General features: G+C 54.2%; 3 protein-coding genes and 1 long non-coding RNA gene across 4 annotated transcripts; 2 read left to right on the top strand and 2 right to left on the bottom strand.

Annotated features, from left to right (window-relative positions):
* The first annotated feature begins 302 nt into the window (after window positions 1–302).
* LOC109695838 (galectin-7-like) lies at window positions 303–2,569 on the top strand. The gene is made up of 4 exons (XM_074057838.1): window positions 303–372; window positions 728–816; window positions 1,527–1,728; window positions 2,393–2,569. Exons 1-4 carry the CDS (start codon window positions 364–366, stop codon window positions 2,504–2,506), a joined length of 414 nt encoding a protein of 137 aa, XP_073913939.1. The 5' UTR covers window positions 303–363; the 3' UTR covers window positions 2,507–2,569.
* Window positions 2,570–5,210: 2,641 nt separating this feature from the next.
* Window positions 5,211–13,811, bottom strand: Lgals4 (galectin 4). The gene is made up of 10 exons (XM_074057837.1): window positions 12,403–13,811; window positions 11,998–12,086; window positions 11,361–11,565; window positions 7,908–8,042; window positions 6,474–6,500; window positions 6,324–6,356; window positions 6,125–6,154; window positions 5,881–5,969; window positions 5,518–5,683; window positions 5,211–5,442 (listed from the first exon to the last, which is right to left on the bottom strand). Exons 1-10 carry the CDS (start codon window positions 12,445–12,447, stop codon window positions 5,296–5,298), a joined length of 966 nt encoding a protein of 321 aa, XP_073913938.1. The 5' UTR covers window positions 12,448–13,811; the 3' UTR covers window positions 5,211–5,295.
* Window positions 13,812–13,965: 154 nt separating this feature from the next.
* Ech1 (enoyl-CoA hydratase 1) lies at window positions 13,966–21,332 on the bottom strand. The gene is made up of 10 exons (XM_020178608.2): window positions 21,174–21,332; window positions 20,615–20,822; window positions 20,375–20,463; window positions 16,064–16,188; window positions 15,934–15,982; window positions 15,720–15,784; window positions 14,957–15,027; window positions 14,790–14,861; window positions 14,411–14,561; window positions 13,966–14,257 (listed from the first exon to the last, which is right to left on the bottom strand). Exons 1-10 carry the CDS (start codon window positions 21,289–21,291, stop codon window positions 14,153–14,155), a joined length of 1,053 nt encoding a protein of 350 aa, XP_020034197.2. The 5' UTR covers window positions 21,292–21,332; the 3' UTR covers window positions 13,966–14,152.
* On the top strand, window positions 14,561–18,432 carry LOC141418025 (uncharacterized). The gene is made up of 2 exons (XR_012442661.1): window positions 14,561–15,562; window positions 16,912–18,432. It is a non-coding gene; the product is annotated as an uncharacterized lncRNA (long non-coding RNA).
* Window positions 21,333–22,851: the final 1,519 nt, after the last annotated feature.

Genomic DNA, 22,851 nt, shown 5'->3' on the forward strand with positions numbered 1-22,851 from the left:
GACACCTCAGCAGAGCTGGGCCTGTCAGGACCCAGCATCTCTGGAAGCCAGCAGTGTCTTCTGCCAGCTCAGGAGGTAGGGCTGGCTGGGAGCGGCACGGTGAGCCTTCCAAGGGGTCTTGGCATTATGGATTGTCCTTGTTCCCATGAGGGCCAGGAAAGAGACGGTGTGGCCAGGACCACAAAGGGTGCAGGGCGCTTGGTTGGAGGTGGGAGAGCCAAGTGTGCCCCAGGCCCAGGGTCTGTGCCAGCTGTGGGCGGTGGGTGGAAGGGCTGAGGTGAGTCACCAGGACCAGTCCCGCCCTGCATCTACTTAAGGTCCCCCAGCAGCACTCTGCACATTGCTCTGTCCTACTGACCAGCCATGAGCTCTGTGAGTGCCCAGGGGGCCAGGGATGGGGGCTCAGACCCAAGGTCTGGCCAGGAGGGAGGGACTGGGGGTGACTAAGGCCTCCTGCTCCCAGGAGAGGTGGGGCTGACCCGCAGGGCTCTGAGGTTCTGCCCCGTGGGTGTCCCGCCCTTCCCTTCTGCTTTCTGTGTCCCGGAACATCTTTCTGCCTGCTCTGTCCTTTCCTCTCCTTGTCCTGTCTCCGTCTCCACTGCTCTGTGACTCTTGTCTCTTCTGCCTTTGCTGGAAGTTCCTGTCCCTGGGGTCCGGCCAGGGTCTCCCCCATCTTGGACCCTCCCTCTGTCTCCCTGGGTCACATGCATGCACCTGAATCTTCCAGAGTGTCCCCCACAAGACCTCGCTGCCTCAGGGCATCTGTGCCGGCTCCGTGCTGAGGATCCGGGGCATCCTTCCCGGCTCGGCCAGCAGGTGGGACCCCAGCTCTCGGGGATGATGGGGGGCTCCAGGCTGCGGATCCCACTTCTCCCAGACCACGAGAGAGGGGGACCCTGGGACCATCTCTGCCCCACAGTGTCATGGAACCCCCAGGGCATTTCTGACTTGCTGAATCCTGATGTGCTCATTGTTTTCCATGACTTCATCAATGGGGTGCCGAAGTCTCCCTAAATCTTTAGAGAGCCTCAGGTTCCAGGTCACTTCAGGTACCTAGCAAATAAGCCTGGACATTGCTGTCCGGGGCGCCAAGCATCTGGTTATGCCTGGAGTCCCCGAACTGCCCTGGATTGCAGGACACCTTAACAGCCAGGCTGCGGGCACTGGGACTTCTGGCCTCTGGCATTCTGGGGTACTCGGGAACAAGCGGGGTCCCTGGCACCGTCCCTTGTCATCTGTCACTGTGAGCTCCCTGGGAATCAAGAAAAACCGGTCCTTAGCGCCTGGATTCCCTGGCAGCTCACAGACTCTTTGGAACCCCGAAACCTGGGCGGAAGCAGAGTGACTGGTGTGGGTGGATGCGCCCGGGCCCCAACTTATCTGGATGCCTCGAGCGTCTGCGCCCCCAGTCCCTCTCCCCTCCCCCTTGTGTGTGACGTTTCCAGTCCCTGGGCTCTGCACATGAGCACAGTGCTTGACTGCGTCCTAGCCGCGGTCACTGAGCCCCGATCCCGTCTCCCACGCAGGTTCCACGTGAACCTGCTGTGCAGCGAGGACCAGGGCGCGGACGCCGCCCTGCACGTTAACCCGCGGCTGGACACGTCCGAGGTGGTGTTCAACAGCAAGGAGCAGGGCGGCTGGGGCCGCGAGGAGCGGGGCGCGGGCATGCCGTTCCAGCGCGGGCAGCCCTTCGAGGTGCTCCTCATCGCCACCGACGACGGCTTCAAGGTGCGGCTCGGGGACAGCGGAATGGAGGGGACCCAGGTCCCGCAGCGCAGCGTGCGGGCAGCGGTGCAGTGTTGTGCGTGGGAAGGACCTCGCGATGGGGTGGCGTGGCCACGGCGAGCAGGGACGCCCAGACCTGGCCTGTGCCACCCCCGCCCCGCAGGCTGGACAGGAGGAGGCGCGAGCTGAGCGCCGAGGGTGGCTGTCCTCGCGGACACGCGTGCTCAGAGCCGCCACCCCGACCCCCTCGGGTCACGCGCGCCCGCGTGGGAGCGCTGTGGTGGCGGAGGGGGTGTGGGGAGAATGACCTGGGGACAGCGCCCAAGATCGCCTCCTGGCGGGGCGACGTCGCTGAGACCTCCCACCACTCAGCCCGGCACCCTCAATCTCGCTTCAGTGGCGGGCAGGGGGGGGGTCCCCGAAACGACGTCCTCCCTAAAACACTTGGGAAGTCCCTTGCTGTGACCGGGCCCGGCCTCGCGCCCTGGGCGAGCGCTCGAGCGCTGAGCGTCGCGCGAGCCCCAAGCTCTGCCATCTGCCCAGCCGCGGTGACGCGATCCCGGGTGACACTGCACAGTGGCCCCATTTCCGCACCGGGAAACTGGGCGCAGCGCGCCACGCAGCCCGCCACGGCCCCCGACGTCTTACTGTGCCCTTTGTCCCGCAGGTGGTGGTCGGGGACAGCCACTACCACCACTTCCGCCACCGGGTGCCGCTGGCGCGCGTGCGCGTGCTGGAGGTGGGCGGCGACGTGCTGCTGGACTCGGTCAAGGTCTTCTGAGCGACGCAGGGCGCGGGCGCGGGTCCGGGCGGGTGGCGAATAAAGTGCCCCCGTGGTGCTGGCTGTGTGTGTCCCCTTCTGCAGGCGACGAACGCGAGGTTCTGGGGTGAACACGGCGACTCGGGGACACGCAGCGGACCCCGTCTGGGGAGGCCAGGCGTGCGCGTCCTTTGGGGAGGGGACGCCCGGGGCTTGGTCACGGGGTGGGGTTCACTGCGGGCGGGTGGGGCGCTGAGAGCTTCAGGCCGTCGGTCGGCACCGCGTGGCGGAATCGGGGTCGTCACGGTGTCCTTTGGAACGACGGAAATGAGTCCCCGTGTCCTGGTCACTCGGGCACCCTCCCCCCACCCACACCGGGAGAGTGTATGAAATGGCCCCTGCCTGTCCCTCCCGTGTCCCCCACGCTGCCGTCCTGGTCCCCAGGAGGCTCCGGTGGCGTCACGGTCCGGGCGTGGGTCCCGCGTGGGGACGTCCCCGGGTGTCCAGCCAGGACCTGCGGCACCCGCCCGGCTTCAGCCCAGAATCCGAGCTCAGGTGACCGTCCCGCGTCCCCTCTGGCGCAGGCAGCACACAGGCAGCACGCAGGAATCTGACTGTGGCATCGGTGGGGACAGGCGGGCCTATGGTCCTGCTTCTGCCTTTCGGGACCCGGTGGCTCCTGAAATCCCTCTGTCCCTTCCTGCACCCGGGGCCCCATCTCAGAGACCTCATAGCTGCTCCCCTGGTCCTGGGGCCGCATGCCGGGTCACTGTCGCGTCCAGTGCTTTAAGATGGTTAAGCTTTTTTAAATTTTATTTTGTGGTACTGGGGTTTTTCCTCAGGGCTTTCACCTTGACCCACTCCAGCAGCCCTTTTTTTGTGAAGGGTTTTTCGAGATAGGGTGCTTCGAACTGTTTCCGCAGCTGTCTTCAAACCGAGATCTTCCTGATATCTGCCTCCTGAGTAGCTGGGATTACAGATGGAGCCACCAGTGCCTGGTTATTTGTTTTTATTTTTATTTGTCAATACCAGGATTTGATTTCAGGGCCAGGCACTTGAGCCAAGCCCCAGCCCTCCTCGCTTTTGGTGTTTTTCTAAAACACCTAAAGATGGTAGCAGTACCATCTCCCGGTTATGCCCAAGCTGGCCTGGAACTCCGTCCTTCTATCCTTTCTGTGTAACTGGTATGACAAGTGTGTGCCTAGCCTTTTGGTTGAGATTGGCTCTCCCTGTCTTTTTCCCAGGCTGGCCTCGAACTGAGATCCTTCTGATTTCCACCTTCCTACTAGCTAGGATTCCAGGTATGAGTGACCTAGCCAGGACTTTATGTGTATTGGGTCCTCATTTTAGGTGGTTTTTTTTTTTTGGTAGTACCAGGGTTTGAGCTCAGGACTCCACAGTTGCTAGTTAGGAGCTCCTCCATTTGAGCTCTACCTCTACCCCCCACCTTTTATCATCTTTGCTCATTCCTTATGCATGCCTTTTGTAGAATTTTGAAAACAGAAGTTGAAATCACCCACCAGTGGGGTGTCGTGGGTCATACCTGTAATTACAGCACTTGGAAGGCAGAGACAGGAGAATGGCAAGTTCCAGGTCACCCTGAGCTATAGAGTAAGTTTCTATCTCAAAAAAAATTTTTTTAAATCTGCGTGCTTTCTCATTTCTGCAATCCCAGCTACTTGGGAGGCAGAGACTGGGAGATGAGTCTGTTTGAACCACCCCACCCTCCCAGCCAGGCAAAAAGAGCAAGATCCCGTCTCAATCAATAAGCCATGCATGGTGGTTCACGCCTGTCATTCTAGCTATTCTGGGGACTTATGTCCCCAGTCCAGGGGAATTGCAGTCCAGGTCAGCCTGGGCAAAAATCTCAAGACCCTACCTGAAAAATAACTGAAGCCAAAAGAGCTGAGGATCTGACCCATGTGGTAGAGCACCTGCCTAGTAGATGTGAGGCCAGGTTCAAATTCCAGTACTACAAGTAAATAAACAAACATTAAAACAAATTTTTTGTGACACTGAAGTTTGAACTCTGGGCCTCACACTTGCTGGGCAGGCACTCTACTACTGCCAGCAATATAAAAATTAATTTAAAATAAACAAAGTCAGCTGGGTGCTGGTGGCTCACGCCTGAAATCTTAGGCACTCAGGAGGCAGTGATCAGGAGGCTTGTGGTTCTACCAGTCCAGGTAAATCATTTGAGAGACCCTATCTTGAAAATACCCAACATAGCCAGATGCCAGTGGCTCATGCCTATAATCCTAGCTACTCAGGCGATAGAGATCAGGAGGATCTTGGTTCGAAGCCAGCCTGGGCAAATAGGTCGTGAGACCCTATCTTGAAAAAACCCATCACCAAAATAGGGCTGGTGGAGTGGCTCAAGTGGTTGAGTGCCTGCCTAGCAAGTGTGAGACCCTGATTTCAAACTCCAGGACCTCATAAAAAACAATCAACTTCACTGCAATGTACTCTATACACAATAGCAATCATTCTTTTTTTCTAATGGTCTCACTGTGTCACCCAGGCTGGCCTGGAACTCATGATTCCTTCCAGCCTCACCTTCCCCAGTACTGGGATTACAGGTGTGCACCACCATGCCAGCCTTCATAACTAGGTTTATTATGATAGAGGGAAGATGGACAGATGGATGGGTGGCTGAATGGACATTGCATGGTTGACTAAAGTAGGAAGAATAAGGGACATAAATGTAGTCACCCACACACACACATGAGATGCCCTTGGACATTTTATTAGGGGCTGAGAAGGGAGTCCTGGTTCTTTCTCTTTTCCCGGGGGCTGTGTCCAGGAATAGATCAGATTTGGACATAGGACAAGGTGACATCGCCATGAATTTCTATCACATCCACTCGCTGGAAGGCTGAGAATCGGTGTGCGTAGTCGAAGAGGTGCTGGCCGTTGGCATAAACCTTGAACCGATCTGTGCCGCAGCGGATGGACAGCTGCGGGAGAGGGGTGAGGGTGAGGCTGGGCAGGACCCGGCTCTGCAGGGGGTGGGGGAGGGGCCCCAGACTCACATCAAAGAATTGGCCGGGGCCAAACGGGTTGTAGGAGAGCTTCCTCTCTTCGGAGCCCCACGAGCCGTTCAGAAGGCTGTTCCGAACCACGGCCCCCTCGCCTATGCGGGGGTTGATGTGCAGAGCCAGGTCCCCGGATGACCCCACCTTGAAGTTGATGATAAAGCTGGAACAGAAGGGAGACCCAGTGACAGTCTGGGTCTGAGGGAGGAGGCTGGGGTCTGGACCCCCGGGTCTGGGGGAGGAGGACTGGGGTCTGGACCCCGGGTCTGAGGGAGGAGGCTGGGGTCTGGACCTCTGAGTCTGAGGGAGGAGGCTGGGGACTGGACCCCGGGTCTGGGGGAGCAGGGCCGGAGACTCCACCTCTTGCTGGAGGGGGGCACGTAGCCTTTGATGATGATGGTCTTTCGGGCTGTGAGCCCCCCATGCAGTCTCCCTGTATATGGCACAGGCTGGGGGACAAGAACAGGGTGTCAGTCTCCCTCAGTTATAGAAGCCAGGCCCAGGAACACATTTTCAGAGATTCCCCCTCAGATCAGCACCCCTCCCTACACATCTCTCTTCCCCTCCCTTGCCCACCACCACCCAACTCCCCAGGACGCCATACCGGGTTGAAGGTTGGGGGTCCTTGCATGGTCTGTGAAGTAAGGAGAAGGGATGTTACTCCTCAATTTCACACAAATATTTTACCACACCCAGCAGGCACTGATGTTCCTCCCCATACCCAGAAAAACTGGGCTCTTCCCCCTCCTCCCCAATGCCAATTCTGGCTCCCCCCCAAATGGCCACACAGCCATCCCACTTACAGGCAAGCTGTTATGATAGGCAAAGCTGGGACCCTACAGGATGGACAGAAGGCAGGAATGGTGAGAGGGTCTGGGGTCCTGACTTCCCCAGACCTCCTTGGTCATTATCCCCCACCTCAGGGGACACCTGTCACAACAGTAGCTACTTACAGGGTAAGCTGGGGTCATCATGGGTCTCTGTGGGCAGAGAGAAGGAAGGAGGTCATGAGTGGGACCTCAAATTCAGAGTGGAAGGAGTGGAGGGCCTTCCCTGGGGAGCCACCACCACCGAGGAGGAGATTGAAGCCCAAGGTGACTCCAGATGTCACCCTCATTCATGGAGAGGCCACACCTTGTTTAGGGACCACGAGTGCAAGTACTCCACGGCTTGAACCATGTTCCCATCCCAGATTTTTTTTTTTTCTTTTGGTGGGACTGGGGTTTGAACTTAGGACTTTGTGCTTGAAAAGCAGGTACTCTACTGCTTTAAGCCACACCTCCAGTTCATTTTGCTCTGGTTATTTTGGAGGGGCATTTCAATAACTATTTGTCCAAGCTGGCCTCAAACCTCAATCCTACTGATCTCAGCCTCCCAAGTAGCTAGGATTACAGCCATGAGCCACTGTGCCCAACTTTTTCTTCTTCTTTGGTGGCTTTTTCAGTTCCATGTTTGATGCTGAGAGCCCCCTGCTGATGTGGGTGGCTGTTCAGTGTTTCTTCTCCCATTAGGTGACAAACGCTTTGTCTACCCAGTAGTTTGGACTTTGCCTCTCTGTCCATTTGGTGCTGGGGATGGAAGCCAGGGCCTTGTGCCTGCTGGCTGGCACTGTACCACTGGGTCTGAGGGAGGAGGCATCTGGAACCCGAGTGCTATGCTATGGTCTGCGAGTGTTGGAGGCTATCTGAGGACCTGGGTGTGGAGCTTCTGGGCCATCGGAGCCATGTTTGCTCAGCTTTCACACGCCGCCCAGCCATTTACCAAGTCCCAGCTGCCACTGCCAAGGCCCATGGTCAGCGTGCTTGCTGCTCTGTGTGCTTGGCCACCTTTGTGCTGTGGAGTCTCTGTTCCATTATGGCTCTGATGGCTGTGTCATGACCTCATTGTGCTTTTGAGCTTCCCAGGTGACTAATGGCGTTAGGCAACTTGTCCTGAGTTTGTCTGCTAGTCACAAATTCTTTACTTATCTTCACTTTCCGAGTCTGTTTACACACCTCCTTCTCCTCCAGGAAGTCTTTCCTTACCCATGACTGCATCAAACCTGGACTTCAGACTCTCAAAACCGCCTGTATTTCTCCACCCTAGCTCCATTCCTCTGCCTGAGACCCCCTTCCATGCCCCACCTTCTGCCTGAGACCCCCTCCCATCCCCCACCCTCGGCCTGAGACCCCCTCCCATCCCCCACCCTCGGCACCTCTTCCCCCATCGCGGTGCTGAGCACTGGAAGCCAGGTCTGGGGATGTGTGTGCGTCCTCCCTGTGGACATCTCGGTCACCACAGGGTCCCTGGCACCACGCAGTAAAGGATCTGGCCTAGAGCAGCTGCGCAGGCAGTAAGGAGAGTGGGCACGGGTCACGGAAGGAAGAGAGCGAGGGGGGCTCACATACCTGTGGTGGGACTGGCTGGCCTCCAAGGAAGTTGATGGACTGAAGCTCCAGGTCCCCGTCCACCTGCAGGTGGGTGACCATCTGCAGGGGGAGCCGATGCCGGAACTCGTAGAAGAGTTTTCCATCCACCATCACCTGGGGAGCCAGAGGTCATGACCTTGGGAAGGCAGAAGCGCCATCCTTTGGACTTGGGGTCCAAAGTCTGGGGGGTGCCCTGGGGTGGGCTCAGAGTGAGGAACCTTGCAGTTCCTTAGGGTTGGGGTCAAAAGTGCTCTGTCTGCGCCTGTGCAATACCCTGGGCTCATCACCAGTGCCCCATCACACCCCCCCCACGCGCACGCGCACGCGCACACATGCACACCCACACGCGGACACGCACCCACACGCACACCCCCGCACACGCGCGCACACATGCACACCCACACGCGGACACGCACCCACACACCCATGCACACACCCACGCACCCACACGCACACCCACGTGTACACGCACGCACGCACACACACGCACACACGCACATGCACACCTCCCACAACCCCCACACGCACACGCACACAGATTCAGCTTTCAGATGGTGGATGGGAGACAATGGAGGATTTAGATCAAGAGAAAACCACGTTTGAGTCCTGGTTGGGGCACCAAATGAGCTAGGTTTGAGGTCTAGCTCTAAAATGTCCTAGCTCGGTAAGTCACTTGACCTGTCTGAGCCTTTGTTTCCTCGTCTGTGAATCGGGTTGCTCACCTCGGAGGTTTTTGGGAGGAGATAAACCAGCCAGGCATGTCAGAGTCATGTACAAGTCTGGTGCAGAGCCCTGCTTTGTGTGCACGGCAAGGCCTATGCCACTAGCTTCTAGTCGGAGCACTAAGGGACAGACACGGGCCACCAGCCAGCTCTGAGGAACTGCAAACTGCCTTCTATTAAGTGCTGGGCATGGTGACATCAGCATATGATTCTCAAGGCAGGTAAGGTGGCTCACACCTGTAATCCTAGCTACTCAGGAGGCAGAGATCAGGAGGCTCAAGGTACAAGGCCAGCCAGAGAAAATCATTCACGAGACCCTATCTCGAACATACCCAACATGAAATGGCTGGCGGAGTGCCTCAAGCGGTAAGAGTGCCTGCCTAGCAAGCATGAGGCCCTGAGTTCAAACCCCAGTACTGCCAGAAAAAAAAAGAAAAGAAAAAAAAGAGTTTGAGGCCAGCCTGGGGCTACATAGAGAGTCTGTGTCTCAAAATTAAACATCAACAAGAAAAAAGTGTTTGGGGTTCTTCCACTAAGCTGTGCCTCTCAGGAGACTCCACTGACGTGTCACTGAGAATGCCACACGGGTGTCACAGCAGGGCAGGGTAAGCTCAGAGGGTAAGGCCCTTGGGTCCCGCACGGCTGCTCGGGGGTGCCCCGAGCACCACAGCAGGGCAAGTGACAGAAGGAATAGAAGGTGACGCACAGTACTGAGCCCGGGCATATTTTAAATCCAAGGCAGGCATTCGGATCTGGGTGGGGAGAATGTGGGGAAAGAGGACACCCCAGGCAAGAGGGGACCTGGCCGGACGTGAGGGAGCAAAGGGGATGGAAGAGTCTGTTTCTGGCTGCTTCCAGGGCTGTGTTCTCATGGTGAAAGACCAGAGAGCCATGGACACACTGGCAGGCACTTTACCTGGCAACACTACACTAAGCCATCACAAAACACCTGTTAGTCACAGGCAACTGTGGGTTGGCCTTATTTGGGCCTGGATTCAAAAGCACTGGAGAGAACAGCAGACACACAGCTTTACGACACGACTGGAACCGGATAGGAAACGTGGTGACATTAAGAGAGAGTGGCTCATTTCTAGGTGTGATGTCATTGGGACTATGCTTTTCCAAAGAGGAAATATTTATGAATGAAATGATGTAACGTCTGGGATCTGCTTTTAAGTAACATGGAAGGGTCAGCATTTGGAAGAAAGGAGAGGGCCGACCATAGGAGGATGCAGGATGGGGGAGAATCTGTCCAGCATTCTGATCAGACAGAAAAAGTCCCCATTTTGCAAGAACCCAAGGGATAAGAGGATGCACATCGTGTGAGTTAGAAAGGCAGGAAGAAGACTGGGCATGGTGGGGCGTGCCTGTAATCCCAGCTACTCATGAGGTAGAGATTGGGATGATTGAGGTTTGAGACCAGCCAAGGCAAAAAGTTTTTGAGACCCCATCTCAACCAGCAGCTAGGTATGGTGGTTAATGCTTGTGGTTCTAGCCATTGGGAGATGGACATAGGAGGATAATGGATAGAGGCCAGCTTGGGGCCAAAAAAATGTGAGACCCTATCCAAAAAGTAAATAAAACAAAAAAGGGTTGGTGGCCAGGTGAGGGTACTCACTCTTGTGATCCTAGTTACTTGTGAGATTGAGATCAGGAGGGCCACAGTTCAAGGCCAGCCACATGCAAATGTTCCCATCTCCAAAGTAACCAGAGCAAAAAGGACTGGAGGTGTGGCTCAAGCAGGAGAGCGCTTGCTTTGCAAGTGTAAAACCCTGAGTTCAAGCCCTAGTACGGCCATTACCACCATCACCCGCCCCCTGCAAAAAAAGAAAAAAGACAGGAGGAACAGAAAAGAAAAGAAAAAGTTGAGGTAGGAAGGGAGGAGGGAGGGAAGAGAGGAAAAAGGAGAAAGCGGGGTGTGGGGTACACGCCTGTAATCCTAGCAGTTGGGGAGGCAGAGTCCCCCAGAGTTCAAGGCCAGCCTGGGCTACATATCAAGAGCCTAAAGAAATTGATAAAGGGAGGAAGAGAAGAAGGAAAGAGAGAGGGGAAGGAAGGAAGGAAGAAGGGAAGTGTCAGGCTTGGTGGCTCATGCCTGTAATCCTAGCTACTCAGGAGGAGATCCAGAGGATCTCAGTTTGAGGACAGCCAGGTCTCAACCAATAAAAGCTGGGTGTGGTGGCTTGAACTGGTGAACCTAGCTAGATAGGAGGGTTGAGGTCCAGGCCAAGAAGACAGACCCTATTCAAAAAAATAACAAAAGCGACAGGGTACCTGTGGCTGACACCTGTGATCCTAGCTACTCAGGAGGCCAGGAGGCAGAGATCGGGAAGATTATGGTTTGAAACCAGCTTGGGTAAATAGTTCATAAGACCCTGTCTCAAAAATACTCAACACAGCGCTCAAGCAGTAGAGTTTCCACCTAGCTAGATGTGAAAATCCCAGTGCTGCCCCCCCTCAAAAAAAAAAAAGTCCAACACAAAACAGGGCTGGTGGAATGGCTCAAGTGGTAGAGTACCTGTCTAGCAAGCATGAGGCCCCGAGTTCAAATCCCGGTACCAAAAAGTGTGTGTGTGGGGGGGGGCAGAGCAACTGCCTGACAAAAGCACAGCCTCAAGCCAGCCAAAATAGCGAAAGAAAGCAGAAAGAAGGGAGGAAGGGGGCGGGAGGGGGGAGCGGGTGGGGGGGTGGCGGCCAGGGGGGCTCGCACCTTGTAGTGCTCAGCCTGGACCATGAACACCAGCTCGAAGGGTTTGCCCTTGCTGAAGGGCATGCTTCTCTTCTTCTCCTCGCTGCCCCACTGGCCACCCTGCCTGGAGTTGAAGACCACCTTGTCCCAGCCGTCGAAGCGGGGATTGAAGTGGAAAGCCACATCTGCCTCCAGGCTCTGCCCCACGGCGAAGTTCACGTGGAATCTGGTGGTACATGAAGGGCCAAACTGGTGTCTCCCCAGGAAACCCTGTCCTCAGCCTGGTCCGAATGTCCCTGAGCTGGACCTTGGTATGGTTGACCCGGGAAAAGTGTGTGTGTTGGGGGTGGGGGTCGTGGCCCCAAGTTCCAAGAGGCAGAGCACCCCTTACTGTATGCTTTTCCTTCTAGACCCTTCCCCCACGTGTCCCTGATGCTGGCTCTTGTGACTTCCTGGTTTACCCAGCACAGTTTATCACACCTGCTACACCGCTCTATACATTGGGGTCTTCCTGTTCCTTCCTGGTTCCCACATGCTATTCCCTGAGTACAGCCAGGGGCATCCTGTGGACACCCAAGCCCCAGTTTCCACCCTGCCAGCCCTCATGAAGGGGGGAGGGCGCCCCCCAGCAGCACCCCAACTGCAGGGAGGGCCTTACCTCCTCATGTGCTCTTTGGCAATTCCCTGGATGTACACAGACATTCCGATGCTCAGGCCACCCGGGATGGGCTGGCTGTAGGGCAGTTTCTGCAGGAGGGCGGGTGAGGGGCCTCAGAGGCTGCCTGCGTGCCACAGCCCTGCCCCATCGCCAAAAAGCCCCCTAGTCCCTTAAGCGAGGGAGATGAGACACGAGATGACGACAAGACCTGGAGTCAGGTGTGGACACAGATGGCCTGAGCAAGCGCTCAGGTGTAAATCAAGCCTCAGAATGATTTGGGGTAAATCAGATCTGAGGATCAGAGCCCCCGCCACACACTCAGGGTCAAGGTGGGGACGAACCGGTGCGTGGGGTAAGGGAGGAGGTAGCCAGAGCCTGGGTGTGGGGCATGGACCAGTGTCTCACCGGGTTGTAGGTGGGCTGGTAGCCTGGTGCAGGGACAAAGGCCATCTTGAGAGGCTGGGCTGGTGGCTGGTCCTGGGAGAAAAGCTGCAGGAGCAGGAAATGCTGGCAGGTGGCAGGTGGCCCTTATACCGGCGGGGAAGGGAGTGGCTGGCAGGGGAGGGTCCACGAGGTCCCTCCAGTGGGGATCGTACCTCACCAGCCTCCTCCAGGGGGGCCTCAAGTGAAGAGGAAGTAGTGGTGAACTTTGGCCTTATCAGGGGCCTTATCAGTGCCCATAAAGCCCTTCCCGAGCTCTGTTGGCAGAAGGAAGGTGAGTACAGGCGGGCAGGGCAGGGCAGGGCAGGGCTGCAGGAGCGGTTGGACAGGTGGGCAGCGGAAGCAGGCAAAAGCAGGAGCATGGGAGACACAAGATTTATTGCATGACCTGCGTTTCCCCATCCTGTACACTGTATCCTGTGCACACGTGTTTAGAGCACACACAGTTGGAGCCTGAGGATCTGGGTTCCAATCCTGCTTCTACCACATTCTGTGTGTGTGATCCTGCATCAGTGCCTTACCCTCAATTTGCCTATCTGCCTATCTGTAGAATAGGGATAGTGACAGCACCAACTTCATAGGTCCGTGAAAGAATCACTAAACTAATAAATGCTCAGAGCAGGACTTGGCATACAGAAGGCACTCAATTAACGCTTTGTCTTTTTAAAAAAATTTTTTTGTACTTTGCCCTAGGCCAGCACACTTCAATATGTGGCCATTTTAATTTAAATTCAATCGATAAAATCAAATTTAAAATAAAAATGAAAGCAAAATAGAAGTCACATCCCTCAGCCTGGAGTGCATGAAAGCCACAGTGGTTCTTGCATGGGAACACAGAGCCCAAGCACATGGAGCAAGTCAGGTCCTTCGGGCTCCTTCTGCCAGCTCTGCTGATCAGTGCTGCACCAAAATGAAGTGAGGGTGGATATGCTTGGTCTCTTGCAATCATTCCAAACTTAAATCCTGTAGGCATAGGTATGAAAATCGCCAGTTTAGAGAAATGAAGCAATTGGCTCAAAATTGGTAGCAATGGACAAGATAACTTCACGCTAGATCCCACTGAGCTGTGCAGGAAAGGCACCAGGCAGTGCGGACTGCTCAGTCCAGGGAGACGAGGTGTGGCTTTCAACCTGAAGGGAGCCAGTCCAGAGACCACTAGCTCCATCCCTCCCAGACTTCCCCTTGGCCCTATCTGAACAGTCATTCACTGGTCAGATCTCTATCCCTGCCACGCTCAGTGGTGCACGCCTGTAATCCCAGCACTCAGGAGGCTGAGGCAGGAGAATCACATGTTCCAGGACAGCCTGAGCTACATAGAGAGACCCTGTCTCAAAAACAACAAAACCCAGAAATCTCTATCCTCAACCTTCACAGCTGCTCTCCTTGGAATCCAGGATGCATCACGGCCCTCCCCCATCTCTCTCCAATAAAGACACCAGGTTTTTGGGAGTGGAAGGGTGCCTGCCTAGCAAGCGTGAGGCCCTGAGTTCAAACCCCACCACCACCACCACCAAAAAGGACAGCAAGTTCTTTCCCGAACTTTATTCTTGGCATTGAAATAAGGCAAGGAACCGTGTCATAAAGCAATAAACCCGGAGGCTGCGTGAGAAGGCACTAGAGGCCCACCTCGACCGATCCTTCTTCTCTAGAAAACCAGACAGGCGCGAGGTGGCACAGGCCTGGCCTTGGGCCAGAGCCTGAGTCCCCAAGGCCCTCAGAGCTTGGAGAAGGTGACACTTTTCATGTCCTTCTTCTCCATGGCGGCCTGGACGGACTTGACGATGTCCTGGGTCTGTAGCATGCTCATGTTCCAGGAGGCCTGGGGAAAGGGGGCGGGGAAAGGCTAGCAACGCACCAATCAGAGGACGAGGCGCTGTGCGGGGGGGGGGGGGGGGGGGGCCCCCCGCGGCCCGGGCCTTGATTGGTCGCTCCGGGCACAGGGAGGGCTGTGATTGGTGGAGGCAGCGCTTACCATGTAGTCTAGGGCCTGGTCCACTGGATGGTCGCGGGAGTAGAGCAGGTTGATCTTAGTGCTCTGCACGGCCACCGGGCTCTTGCTGGATATCTCGACCGCCAGGGCGATGGCGGCGTCCAGCATGGGCTCCTTGTCTGGGAACACGCGGCTGCCCGGAGGGATGAAAGGGATTAACGGAACCGCCTCTTCCCTCCTGTGCCCGGTGGCGGTGGCGGTGGCGGTGGCGGGCGGAGGACCCCAGGAAAAGGGCCCAAGCCCAGCAGATTGCTGACCCCTTAGGAAGAAACGGGCACTCGCAGAAAGATGCCACCTGGAATCCTCGAGTGAGGGTACAGGGACCCGCGGGGAGCCCCGCCCGGCTTGGCTGGGCCCCTACCTGACCAGCCCGCTGCTCAGCGCCTCGTCGGCCATCATCTTGCGGGCGGTTAGGGCCAGCTCGTTGACCAGGCTGCAAAAAGGGAAGGTGGATCAGGAGACACTGTCGTCCTGGGCCTGTGAGAGTCCCTGCTGTCCCCACCCCAGGCTCTGCTCGCCCCCGCTCACCTCTGGTTCCCGATGACCTTGGGGAGCCGCTGCAGCGTCCCCACATCAGCGGCCAGGCCCACGTCCACCTCCTGGGGAGGGGGTTTCGGTTAGTGTTTGCTCAATGCCGGTGACCTGTGACCAGGGACCTCCAAGCACCCTGTCCATTCGTGTCAACATGTTGTCACCGGCTCGCACTGAGCCACCTGCCCATTTCCTTGCCCTACTGGTGACTCAGGGTAGCTTTATCTCGCTGGAGGGCCGCCCCTACCCTTGCACTTGGCCCCTTGCTGCATCTGGGGGCTCCAGCATGGCCTCAGCAGCAACCCTAGCTTCATCTCTTCCCCTCCCTTACTCACTCCTGACCTCCCACCCTTACTGCTTCCTCAATGGTGTTTTTTGTTGTTGGTTTGTTTTTGTTTTCTTTCAGGGCTGGAGTTGGAACCCAGGGCTTTGCACATGCTAGGCGAGCACTCTTCCACTGAGCTACATTCCCAGTCCTTTTTAAAATTCCTGAAATGGAGTCTCATTCTGTAGTTCAGGCTGGTCCTCAACTAGCTATGTAGCCCAGACTGACCTCAAACTTGTCATTCTCCTGCCTTCACCTCCCAAGTGCTAGGATTACAAGTAAGTCCCATCACACCTGGCACCCAAGCTTCACTTTGGCTCAATTCTGATTCCCCCAGGGCTTGCTTCCTTGGCCCAAACCATCCCCGATCTGCCCAAGTTCTGTCCCTCACTGCTCAGCAATACACAGGGGCTCAGAGGTTCAGGAGTGACACACCTTGACCTGGAAGATAGCATCCTGGGCACAGTACCGGATGTCACAGGCAGTGATGAGATCCACACCTGGGAGGAAGAAACCAGGGACATGGAACAATGGCCCCCCACCCCGAGACTTGGATGCATGTAGTCTAAGTAGCAGCAGAGGTGAGACAAGGCCACTGGCAGAAATGGCCATGAGCACCCTCGTGGGCGGCAGGTGGCTGTAAACTCACCGGCACCAATGCATCCCCCGTGGATAGCAGCAATCACAGGCTTGGGGCACTGGAAGGAACAGGAGGGACTGGGTTAGGGCTGACTGAGGAGAGGCAGGCAGAGGGGATGCCCTCTAGTCCCCAGAGTCACCTTCTCAATGACGCTGAAGGTTTTCTGGTACCTGGTGATAAGATCACGGAGGTACCAGCTGATACGGGCTGCATCATCTCCTTTGGGCTGTAGGAGACCCGAAGCCATGTCCACGAGATCAATACCTGATCAGAAGGCATGGAAGATTTGTCTAGCCCCCAGTGCCCACCCATCGCCCCAACCAGGGGTCCCAAAACCTGAATCACCACAGCAGAAAGTGCAGTCTCATGGGACTTTTTTTTTTTTTTTTTTTTGCTGGAGTTTGAACTCACAGCCTACACCTTGAGCTACTCCACCGGCCCTTTTTTGTGATGGGTTTTTTTAGAGATAGGGTCTCACGAACTATTTTGCCTGGGCTGGCTTTGAACCATGATCCTCCTGATCTCTGCCTCCTGAGTAGCAAGGATTACAGACGTGAAACACAGCACCAGGCTTACATAGGACTTCTTGAGGCATTACATGTGGGGCATGAAATGAACAAAAACCGACAGGGATTAAGTCTTTACTCACTCAGTCCTTACAACGACCCTATCAGGTAGGTCCTGTAGCTATTTCCAGTTCACGGATTGGTAAACCGAGGCACAGAGAAGTTAAGCACTTGCCCAAGATCACACTAACTTGTGCATGGCAGAACAGGGATTTTGAATCCAGAACCATGCAGCTGGCTCCAGGGCACATGTTTTTCTCCATATGCCAGGTGACCTAGGAGTCCAGGTTTGTGGCACAGCAACTGACTCATGGTAGTAATGCTTCCTGAGATGGAGAGACCAGGATGGAGCAAATTTTGTGGATCCATCTTCAAGAAAATGCTAAATCTGACTTTTCTTCTTTTTTCTTTTTGGAGACAGGGTTTCACCAGACAGCCCAGGCAGGCCTGGGACTCGTGATCTTCCTGCCTCAGCCTCCTGAACAGTGCCGTTGGACAGCTCTGAGAAGTCATTCCCATCCTTGGCCACACCCCTGATGCTCAGAAGCCTTCCTACCTGCTCAGGAGACAGTTGCCTTGTGCAAGAGACATCTGTGTAAGCTAGTGCTCCCTGTGCCACCCCAGCCAGTCACTTCATCTGGGCCTGGGGTGGCTTCTCTGTAAAATGCTGGAAACCTCCCCCAGGAAGCAGACGGGCTCCAAGGGTACACAGGGAAGCAGCCCCAGAGGTGCTTGGCACGGGGCCTGGCACGCCGTGATGTCACTGGGTTCCTGTTACCATGGTCTCCGTTTCAGCAGAGGCCAGAACGGCTTGTGCCAGCCCAGTGGGGGTTCTTGGCTCTCAGCCCTTATCTGAGAAGGCCTTGTGACTCATCCATGCTGACTCCCAAAACAAGCCCAGCAGGGCACTTCTGACACCTCCTCTCACTGACTTTTCTGGTTTTTCCACCCTCCCTGGACCTGCACACACTGGATTTGCAAATCCCTGAAACAAAGGGCTCCAGACCGTGGGACGAGGTGGCCCCCTTCAAAAACTGGTTGGTGCTGAGGTCACCTGTCTTGTTCCCCTGGAACCTGTAACATCATTCATAATCACACAGTTGCTATTACCAACATAAACAACAACCTATCAACAAACAATTTGCATATTAATGTCAGATGCTGAATATTAATGTTAACCTCTTCCATTTAATCCCCACAGCATGACAACCTGATGAGGTCGGTGCTAACATGTCCACTGTCTTCAAATGGGGAAGCAGAAGCAGAGAAGAGAGAGGACAAGGACAGGTGGCAGAAGTGGGGAATACCCGAGACCAGAGCTCTGGCTTTGTTTTGGCCCTGCTAGGATTGACCCCAGGGCCTCTTGCCTGCTGGGCAAGCACTTACCACTGAGCCACACCTCCCCAGCCCGAGTTCTTGCTTTAACCAGCACACCAGCTACCTGAGTCACAGTCACTTAAGTGGTGAAGAGCAAGGATTCTGGCCAGGTCTCCTGAGTTCCAAAATCCCGGCTCTGCCACTGAATTTTTTTTTTTTTTGGGCGGTGCTGGGGTTTGAACTCAGGGCTTATACCTCTGCCAGCCCTTTCTTGTCGTGGGTTTTTTGAGATAGGGGCTCATGAACTATTTGCTTGGACTGACTTCAAACCTCACCAGCAACTGGCTCTGCCACTGAACTTAAACAGTTGAGAATCGGACAAATTCCTCTTCTCTCTTCTATTTCCACACTTTTAAAATGGGGATTATAGCCAAGCACCAGTGGCTCACGCCTGTAATCCTAGCTACTCAGGAAGCAGAGATTGGAGGATCATGGTTCAGAGTCAGCCTTGGACAAATAGTTTGTGAAACCCTATCTTGAAAAAATACCCAACACAAAAAGGGCTGGTGGAGTGGCTCAAGTGATAGAGCACCTACCTAGCAAGTGTGAAACCCTGAGTTCAAATCCCAGTGCCACAAAAAAAATAAAATGGGGATTATAATAGCACTTGGCATATAAGATTATGATATATTTAAATATATATATTTATATATATATATTTAAATAATATATATTTATATTTTTAAATATATTTAAAGGACCTAGAGTAGGGTCTGGCACTTCATGAATGTAAATAAATGTGCCTTTTTTTTCCTTCTGGTGGGACTGAGTTCGAACTCTGGCATTCTACCGCTTGAGCCACACCTCCAGTCCATTTTTTGTTGTGGTTATTTTGGAAATAGGGTCTTGAAAACGATTTGCCTGAGCTGGCCTCAAACCATAATCCTATCCAGATCAGCCTCCCAAGTAGCTAGGACTATAGGTGTGAGCCGTTTGGTGCCTAGCATGGCTTTTTTTTTTTTTTTTTTTTTTCTCTTTTCTTTTTTTCTTTTGTGTGTGCCTTGAACTTAGGGCCTCCCACTTGCTAGGCAGGCGCTCTACCATGTGAGCCATATTCCTACCCCATCTACTCCACTCATTGGGACACTGACCTGAGTTTCTTCTTTCTGGCCTTCAGAGTTTTACTGCTGAAAAATGGATCAAGATGGGCACAATCAGGTGGGAACTGACCGATGAGGGTCCTAGCCTGGCACAGCCCCAAGTGAAGTCTCACTGTTCCTTTCTTAGACATGTGCTCCATGAGAGCATGGGGTCTGGACACTGGCTGCCTCCCCTGTCTCCATGTCCCCAACACCCAGGAGAGGCCCTGGCATTGCACTGCCCTCCGTGGATGTTTGTTGAATGAATGAATGAACAAATAAATGCAAGAACAGAGAGATGCAGAAGGAAGACAAGGGCATGTGAAGTTAACAGAGGGAACAGAGGGAACTGAACTGTTTACTGTCTGTCTTCCCTGCTGAGCTGGAACTCCATGAGGACATAGCACGGTGCTGTCTCAGTCACCTCTGGGTCCACACAGCTGGATTGGGTTTCGGACCCAGGCAGAAATTAGTGCATGTGACATTTTGTTTCTGGTATGTTCCTCAAGGAGCAGTCCTTCCACAGGTGACAACTACATACACTGCTGAACAAGACACGCCCTGCCACCTCAAGGCTCAGGCAACTCCAAAGGGAGACATCAGGAGGAAGGAGCTATCAGCCCAAGGGAAGGCAACATGTTGTTTGAACCAGAGACAGAGTACTGGTGACCACTGGAAAGGGAGGGGAAAATTCCAGCAAAGGGAGACGTAAAGAGGGCTCCCCAAATTCTGCATATAAACTCTGTTGAGCGGGTGCCAGTGGCTCACACCTATAATCCTAGCTACTGGGAAGCTGAAGAGGAAGGATCAAGGTTCGAGGCCAGCCTGGGCAAAAAGTTCAAGAGACCCATCTCCAAAATAGCCAGAGCACAAAGGGACTGCAGGTGTGGCTCAAGTGGTAGAGCACCTGCTTTGCAAGCGTGAAGTCCTGAGTTCAAACCCCAGGGCCACAAAAAAATTTTGTTGAAATTTCTTGCTGACTCATGAACCATGCATGCAGTGTAGGCAGTTTTAAAAACTAATTCCAGCTGGGTGTTGGTGGCTTACGCCTGTAATCCACCTAACAGACGTGTAACTGGAAACTACTTGTGTGCTGAGGAATCATGACCCACTTGGCTGGTCCTGCTGTAGACTGTGACAGTAAGTGCCTGGTTTAATGTCACAGATCCAGGATGGAAATCCTGACTTCAGGGCCTATGTCCTGTTACATCCTGAAGGACAGGACAAATTTCTATATTTGCATTTTGTTGGGAGGGAACGCTGGGGATGGAACTACTGAGCTACACCCCCAGCCTTCTCTGTATGTTTTAAATCAGGCCTTTAAGAAAAAGGATAAGAGGATAAAAGTCTAAGTTAGAAGCTGCTTAAAAGCCTAATTAAGAAGCACTGCCAGGACCAGGAGAGATTGGGGGATGGTTGGGGGGTTACCTGAGGTGAACATTTTTCCTGCACCCGAGATCACCACAGCTCGACAGTTAGGGTCACATGCAATCTTCTCAAAGCATTCCACCATCTCCCTGTGGGGAAGTCAGGAGTGAAGGGCTACCCATCAAGTGGGAGTCCCCAGCCCTAGTGTCCATCTATCCCTCAAGGTCACCCGTCCTCCCACCCCCAGTTCCTCCACCCATCTCCTCCTGCAGGTAGGCCTCCAGGATCTGCAGTCCAGACCTCCAAAAGGCCTTGTTCATGGCATTCCTCTTTTCAGGCCGGTTTAGTTGCACGTGGAGAACGTGTGTGTGGGCAGATGTCACCTGAAGGGACTCATAGTTGTAATCTGAGGCTTCCAAGGGGGCTGCTAGAGAGGTCTTCTCCTGTCCTGAGGAGCTCAGGGGGCGAACGCTGAGGTTGAAGCCCAGCTGGGTTGGGGCTGCCAGCCCTGGGGAGAGAAAAGAAAGAAGAGCCTTGGGGACCCCAAAATGGGGACACACACCTCCTGGACTCTAGCTTGAGGACACAGCTCCCCAGAGACCTGGGTCTAGGCACATACGGGTGTTAGGATGGGGTGCACTTGTCAGTGGCTTCAGTCTACGAGTGACCCAAGCCCGGGACAATGAGCTGTCAGAGACCCCAGACTGCAAGGGCACAAGCCTGCAGAATTACTGCGCGCACGCGGACCCCTGAGTTGCAAGGGCTCCGACCCATCCTGAGCCTGGACAGGCGTCCCTGTCTCCCTCTCGCTATGGCAGCACGACCCAGAGATGGCCCCCCAGGTTGCGAGCAGACTCACGTCGCGTCAGCAGGTCGCGGAGTACGCGAGACACAGCCATCCCAGCAGCCATCCTGACTGAGTCTCGGGAATAACCCGACAGGCGGAAGTCAACAGGGCGGGAACAAAACTCCGCCATGTTGGACGAGGGCACCGAAGCCGCCTCCCATCCGGCGATGACGCCCTCCGCCCGCCATCTTTACTAAGGGCAACCGGAAATGGCGTCCGAGCTCACTTGCTTATGTAGAATGAGGTTCAGGAACGAGCCCTTTGCCCCAGTGGGCACCTGGCCTAGCTAAGTAATTCGTTTTGTTGTGGGACATTGCTGTATAAAATTCATCACTTTTTTTTTTCTTTTTAGCATTGGGACATACTGGCAAGCAGAGCACCTGCAGTCCTGCAAGTTTATAACCATTCATGTGTAACTAAAATGCAAAAACCCCAGACACCCAGTACTAGCTCTACACAGGCAATGAGGCCACACACAGGCCAGGATTAAGCACTGCCTAAATTTCCTGTCCCTCTTGGGTAACACTTTTTTCTACAAGGTTGTACAGTTTGCCATCCTATTGAGGAAGTGGCTCAGAGAGGGGAAGTCACTAGGCCTAAGGTCACTGGGCTTTCAGGAGTGCTGAAGCAAGATCAAATGGCTCGAAGTTATTTTCCTTTTTTTCTGTACTGGGGTTTGAACTCAGGGCCTACACCTTTAGCTATTCCACCAGCCCTTTTTTGTGATAGGATTGTTCTAGATAGGGTCTCTAGAACTGTTTCCCTGGGCTGGCTTCAAACTACATTCCTTCTGTTCTCTGCCTTCTGAGTAGCTAAGATGTGTGAGCCACTACTGCCTGGCTAGTTTGTAGGGTTTTGTACTACTGGGTTTTGAACTCACGGCCCCACACTTGCTAGACAGGTGCTCTTACTGCTTGAGACACTCAGCCAACCCTTTTTTGTGATTTTTTTTTTTTTTTTCAAAATAGCATCTCCCGAACTATTTTGCTTAGGTTGTTTTTGAACTGTGATCCTCCTGATCTCTGCCTCCTGAGTAGCTAGAATTACAGGCATGAGCCACCCGTACCCCACTTGAAGGTCATTGTTTTTGTTTTGTGGTACAGAATCCAGGGCCTCAAACATGCTAAGGTAAAAACTCTACCACTGAACATACCCCTAGCCCTCTTTTTCTCTTCCAAGTCCATGTTCAAAAAAAAAATGTGGAAAAAAAGTGTTACCCAGGAGGACAGAAAATATTGCTTTAAGTAGTCTCCTCAGGGAGATGTTCACCAAGAGGGTGAACAGATGTGTCTGGGCCAGTGGGAGTGTACAGAATGTTTTCTTCTGTCTGCTACCGAATATCCAGACTACCGACATTTTGATTTTTGGCAGCACTGGGGTTTGAACTCAGGACCTCATGCTTGCTAGGCAGGCACTCTACTGCTTGAACCACATCCCCCAGCCCTGGACAGTTTCCTTTTGAAGACAGAACCAGTAACTATCATACCAACAAAATGTTTGATTACCTATGTGATGGAACACTGAAAACCCTTTGCAGAGATACCAAGGTGAGGGGGGACTTTTTTTTTTTTTTTTTGCAGTGCTGGGGTTTGAACTCAGGGTGTCATGATTGCTAGGCAGGAAATTTTTTTCAGTAATGGGGTTTAAACTCAGCACTTACAGCTTAAGCCACTCCACCTTTTTTTTTTGC

The sequence above is a fragment of the Castor canadensis genome, chromosome 16 (assembly GCF_047511655.1).
Source record: "Castor canadensis chromosome 16, mCasCan1.hap1v2, whole genome shotgun sequence".
Lineage (NCBI taxonomy): Eukaryota > Metazoa > Chordata > Mammalia > Rodentia > Castoridae > Castor > Castor canadensis.

What these genes read in the sequence shown, in the direction of transcription:
- LOC109695838 (XM_074057838.1), top strand. An exon ending in CTTCCCGGCTCGGCCAGCAG is followed by an intron (nt 817 to 1,526) that starts GTGGGACCCCAG and finishes TCTCCCACGCAG; the next exon opens with GTTCCACGTGAACCTGCTGT. An exon ending in CCACCGACGACGGCTTCAAG is followed by an intron (nt 1,729 to 2,392) that starts GTGCGGCTCGGG and finishes TTTGTCCCGCAG; the next exon opens with GTGGTGGTCGGGGACAGCCA.
- Lgals4 (XM_074057837.1), bottom strand. Translation starts at nt 12,447, where the DNA reads ATGGCCTTTGTCCCTGCACCAGGCTACCAGCCCACCTACAACCCG. An exon ending in TGATGACCCCAGCTTACCCT is followed by an intron (nt 6,357 to 6,473) that starts GTAAGTAGCTAC and finishes TCCATCCTGTAG; the next exon opens with GGTCCCAGCTTTGCCTATCA. An exon ending in GACCCCCAACCTTCAACCCG is followed by an intron (nt 5,970 to 6,124) that starts GTATGGCGTCCT and finishes CTTGTCCCCCAG; the next exon opens with CCTGTGCCATATACAGGGAG.
- Ech1 (XM_020178608.2), bottom strand. Translation starts at nt 21,291, where the DNA reads ATGGCGGAGTTTTGTTCCCGCCCTGTTGACTTCCGCCTGTCGGGTTAT. An exon ending in ATGCTATCTTCCAGGTCAAG is followed by an intron (nt 15,028 to 15,719) that starts GTGTGTCACTCC and finishes CCCCCTCCCCAG; the next exon opens with GAGGTGGACGTGGGCCTGGC. An exon ending in ACCAGGCCCTAGACTACATG is followed by an intron (nt 14,258 to 14,410) that starts GTAAGCGCTGCC and finishes CCCTTTCCCCAG; the next exon opens with GCCTCCTGGAACATGAGCAT.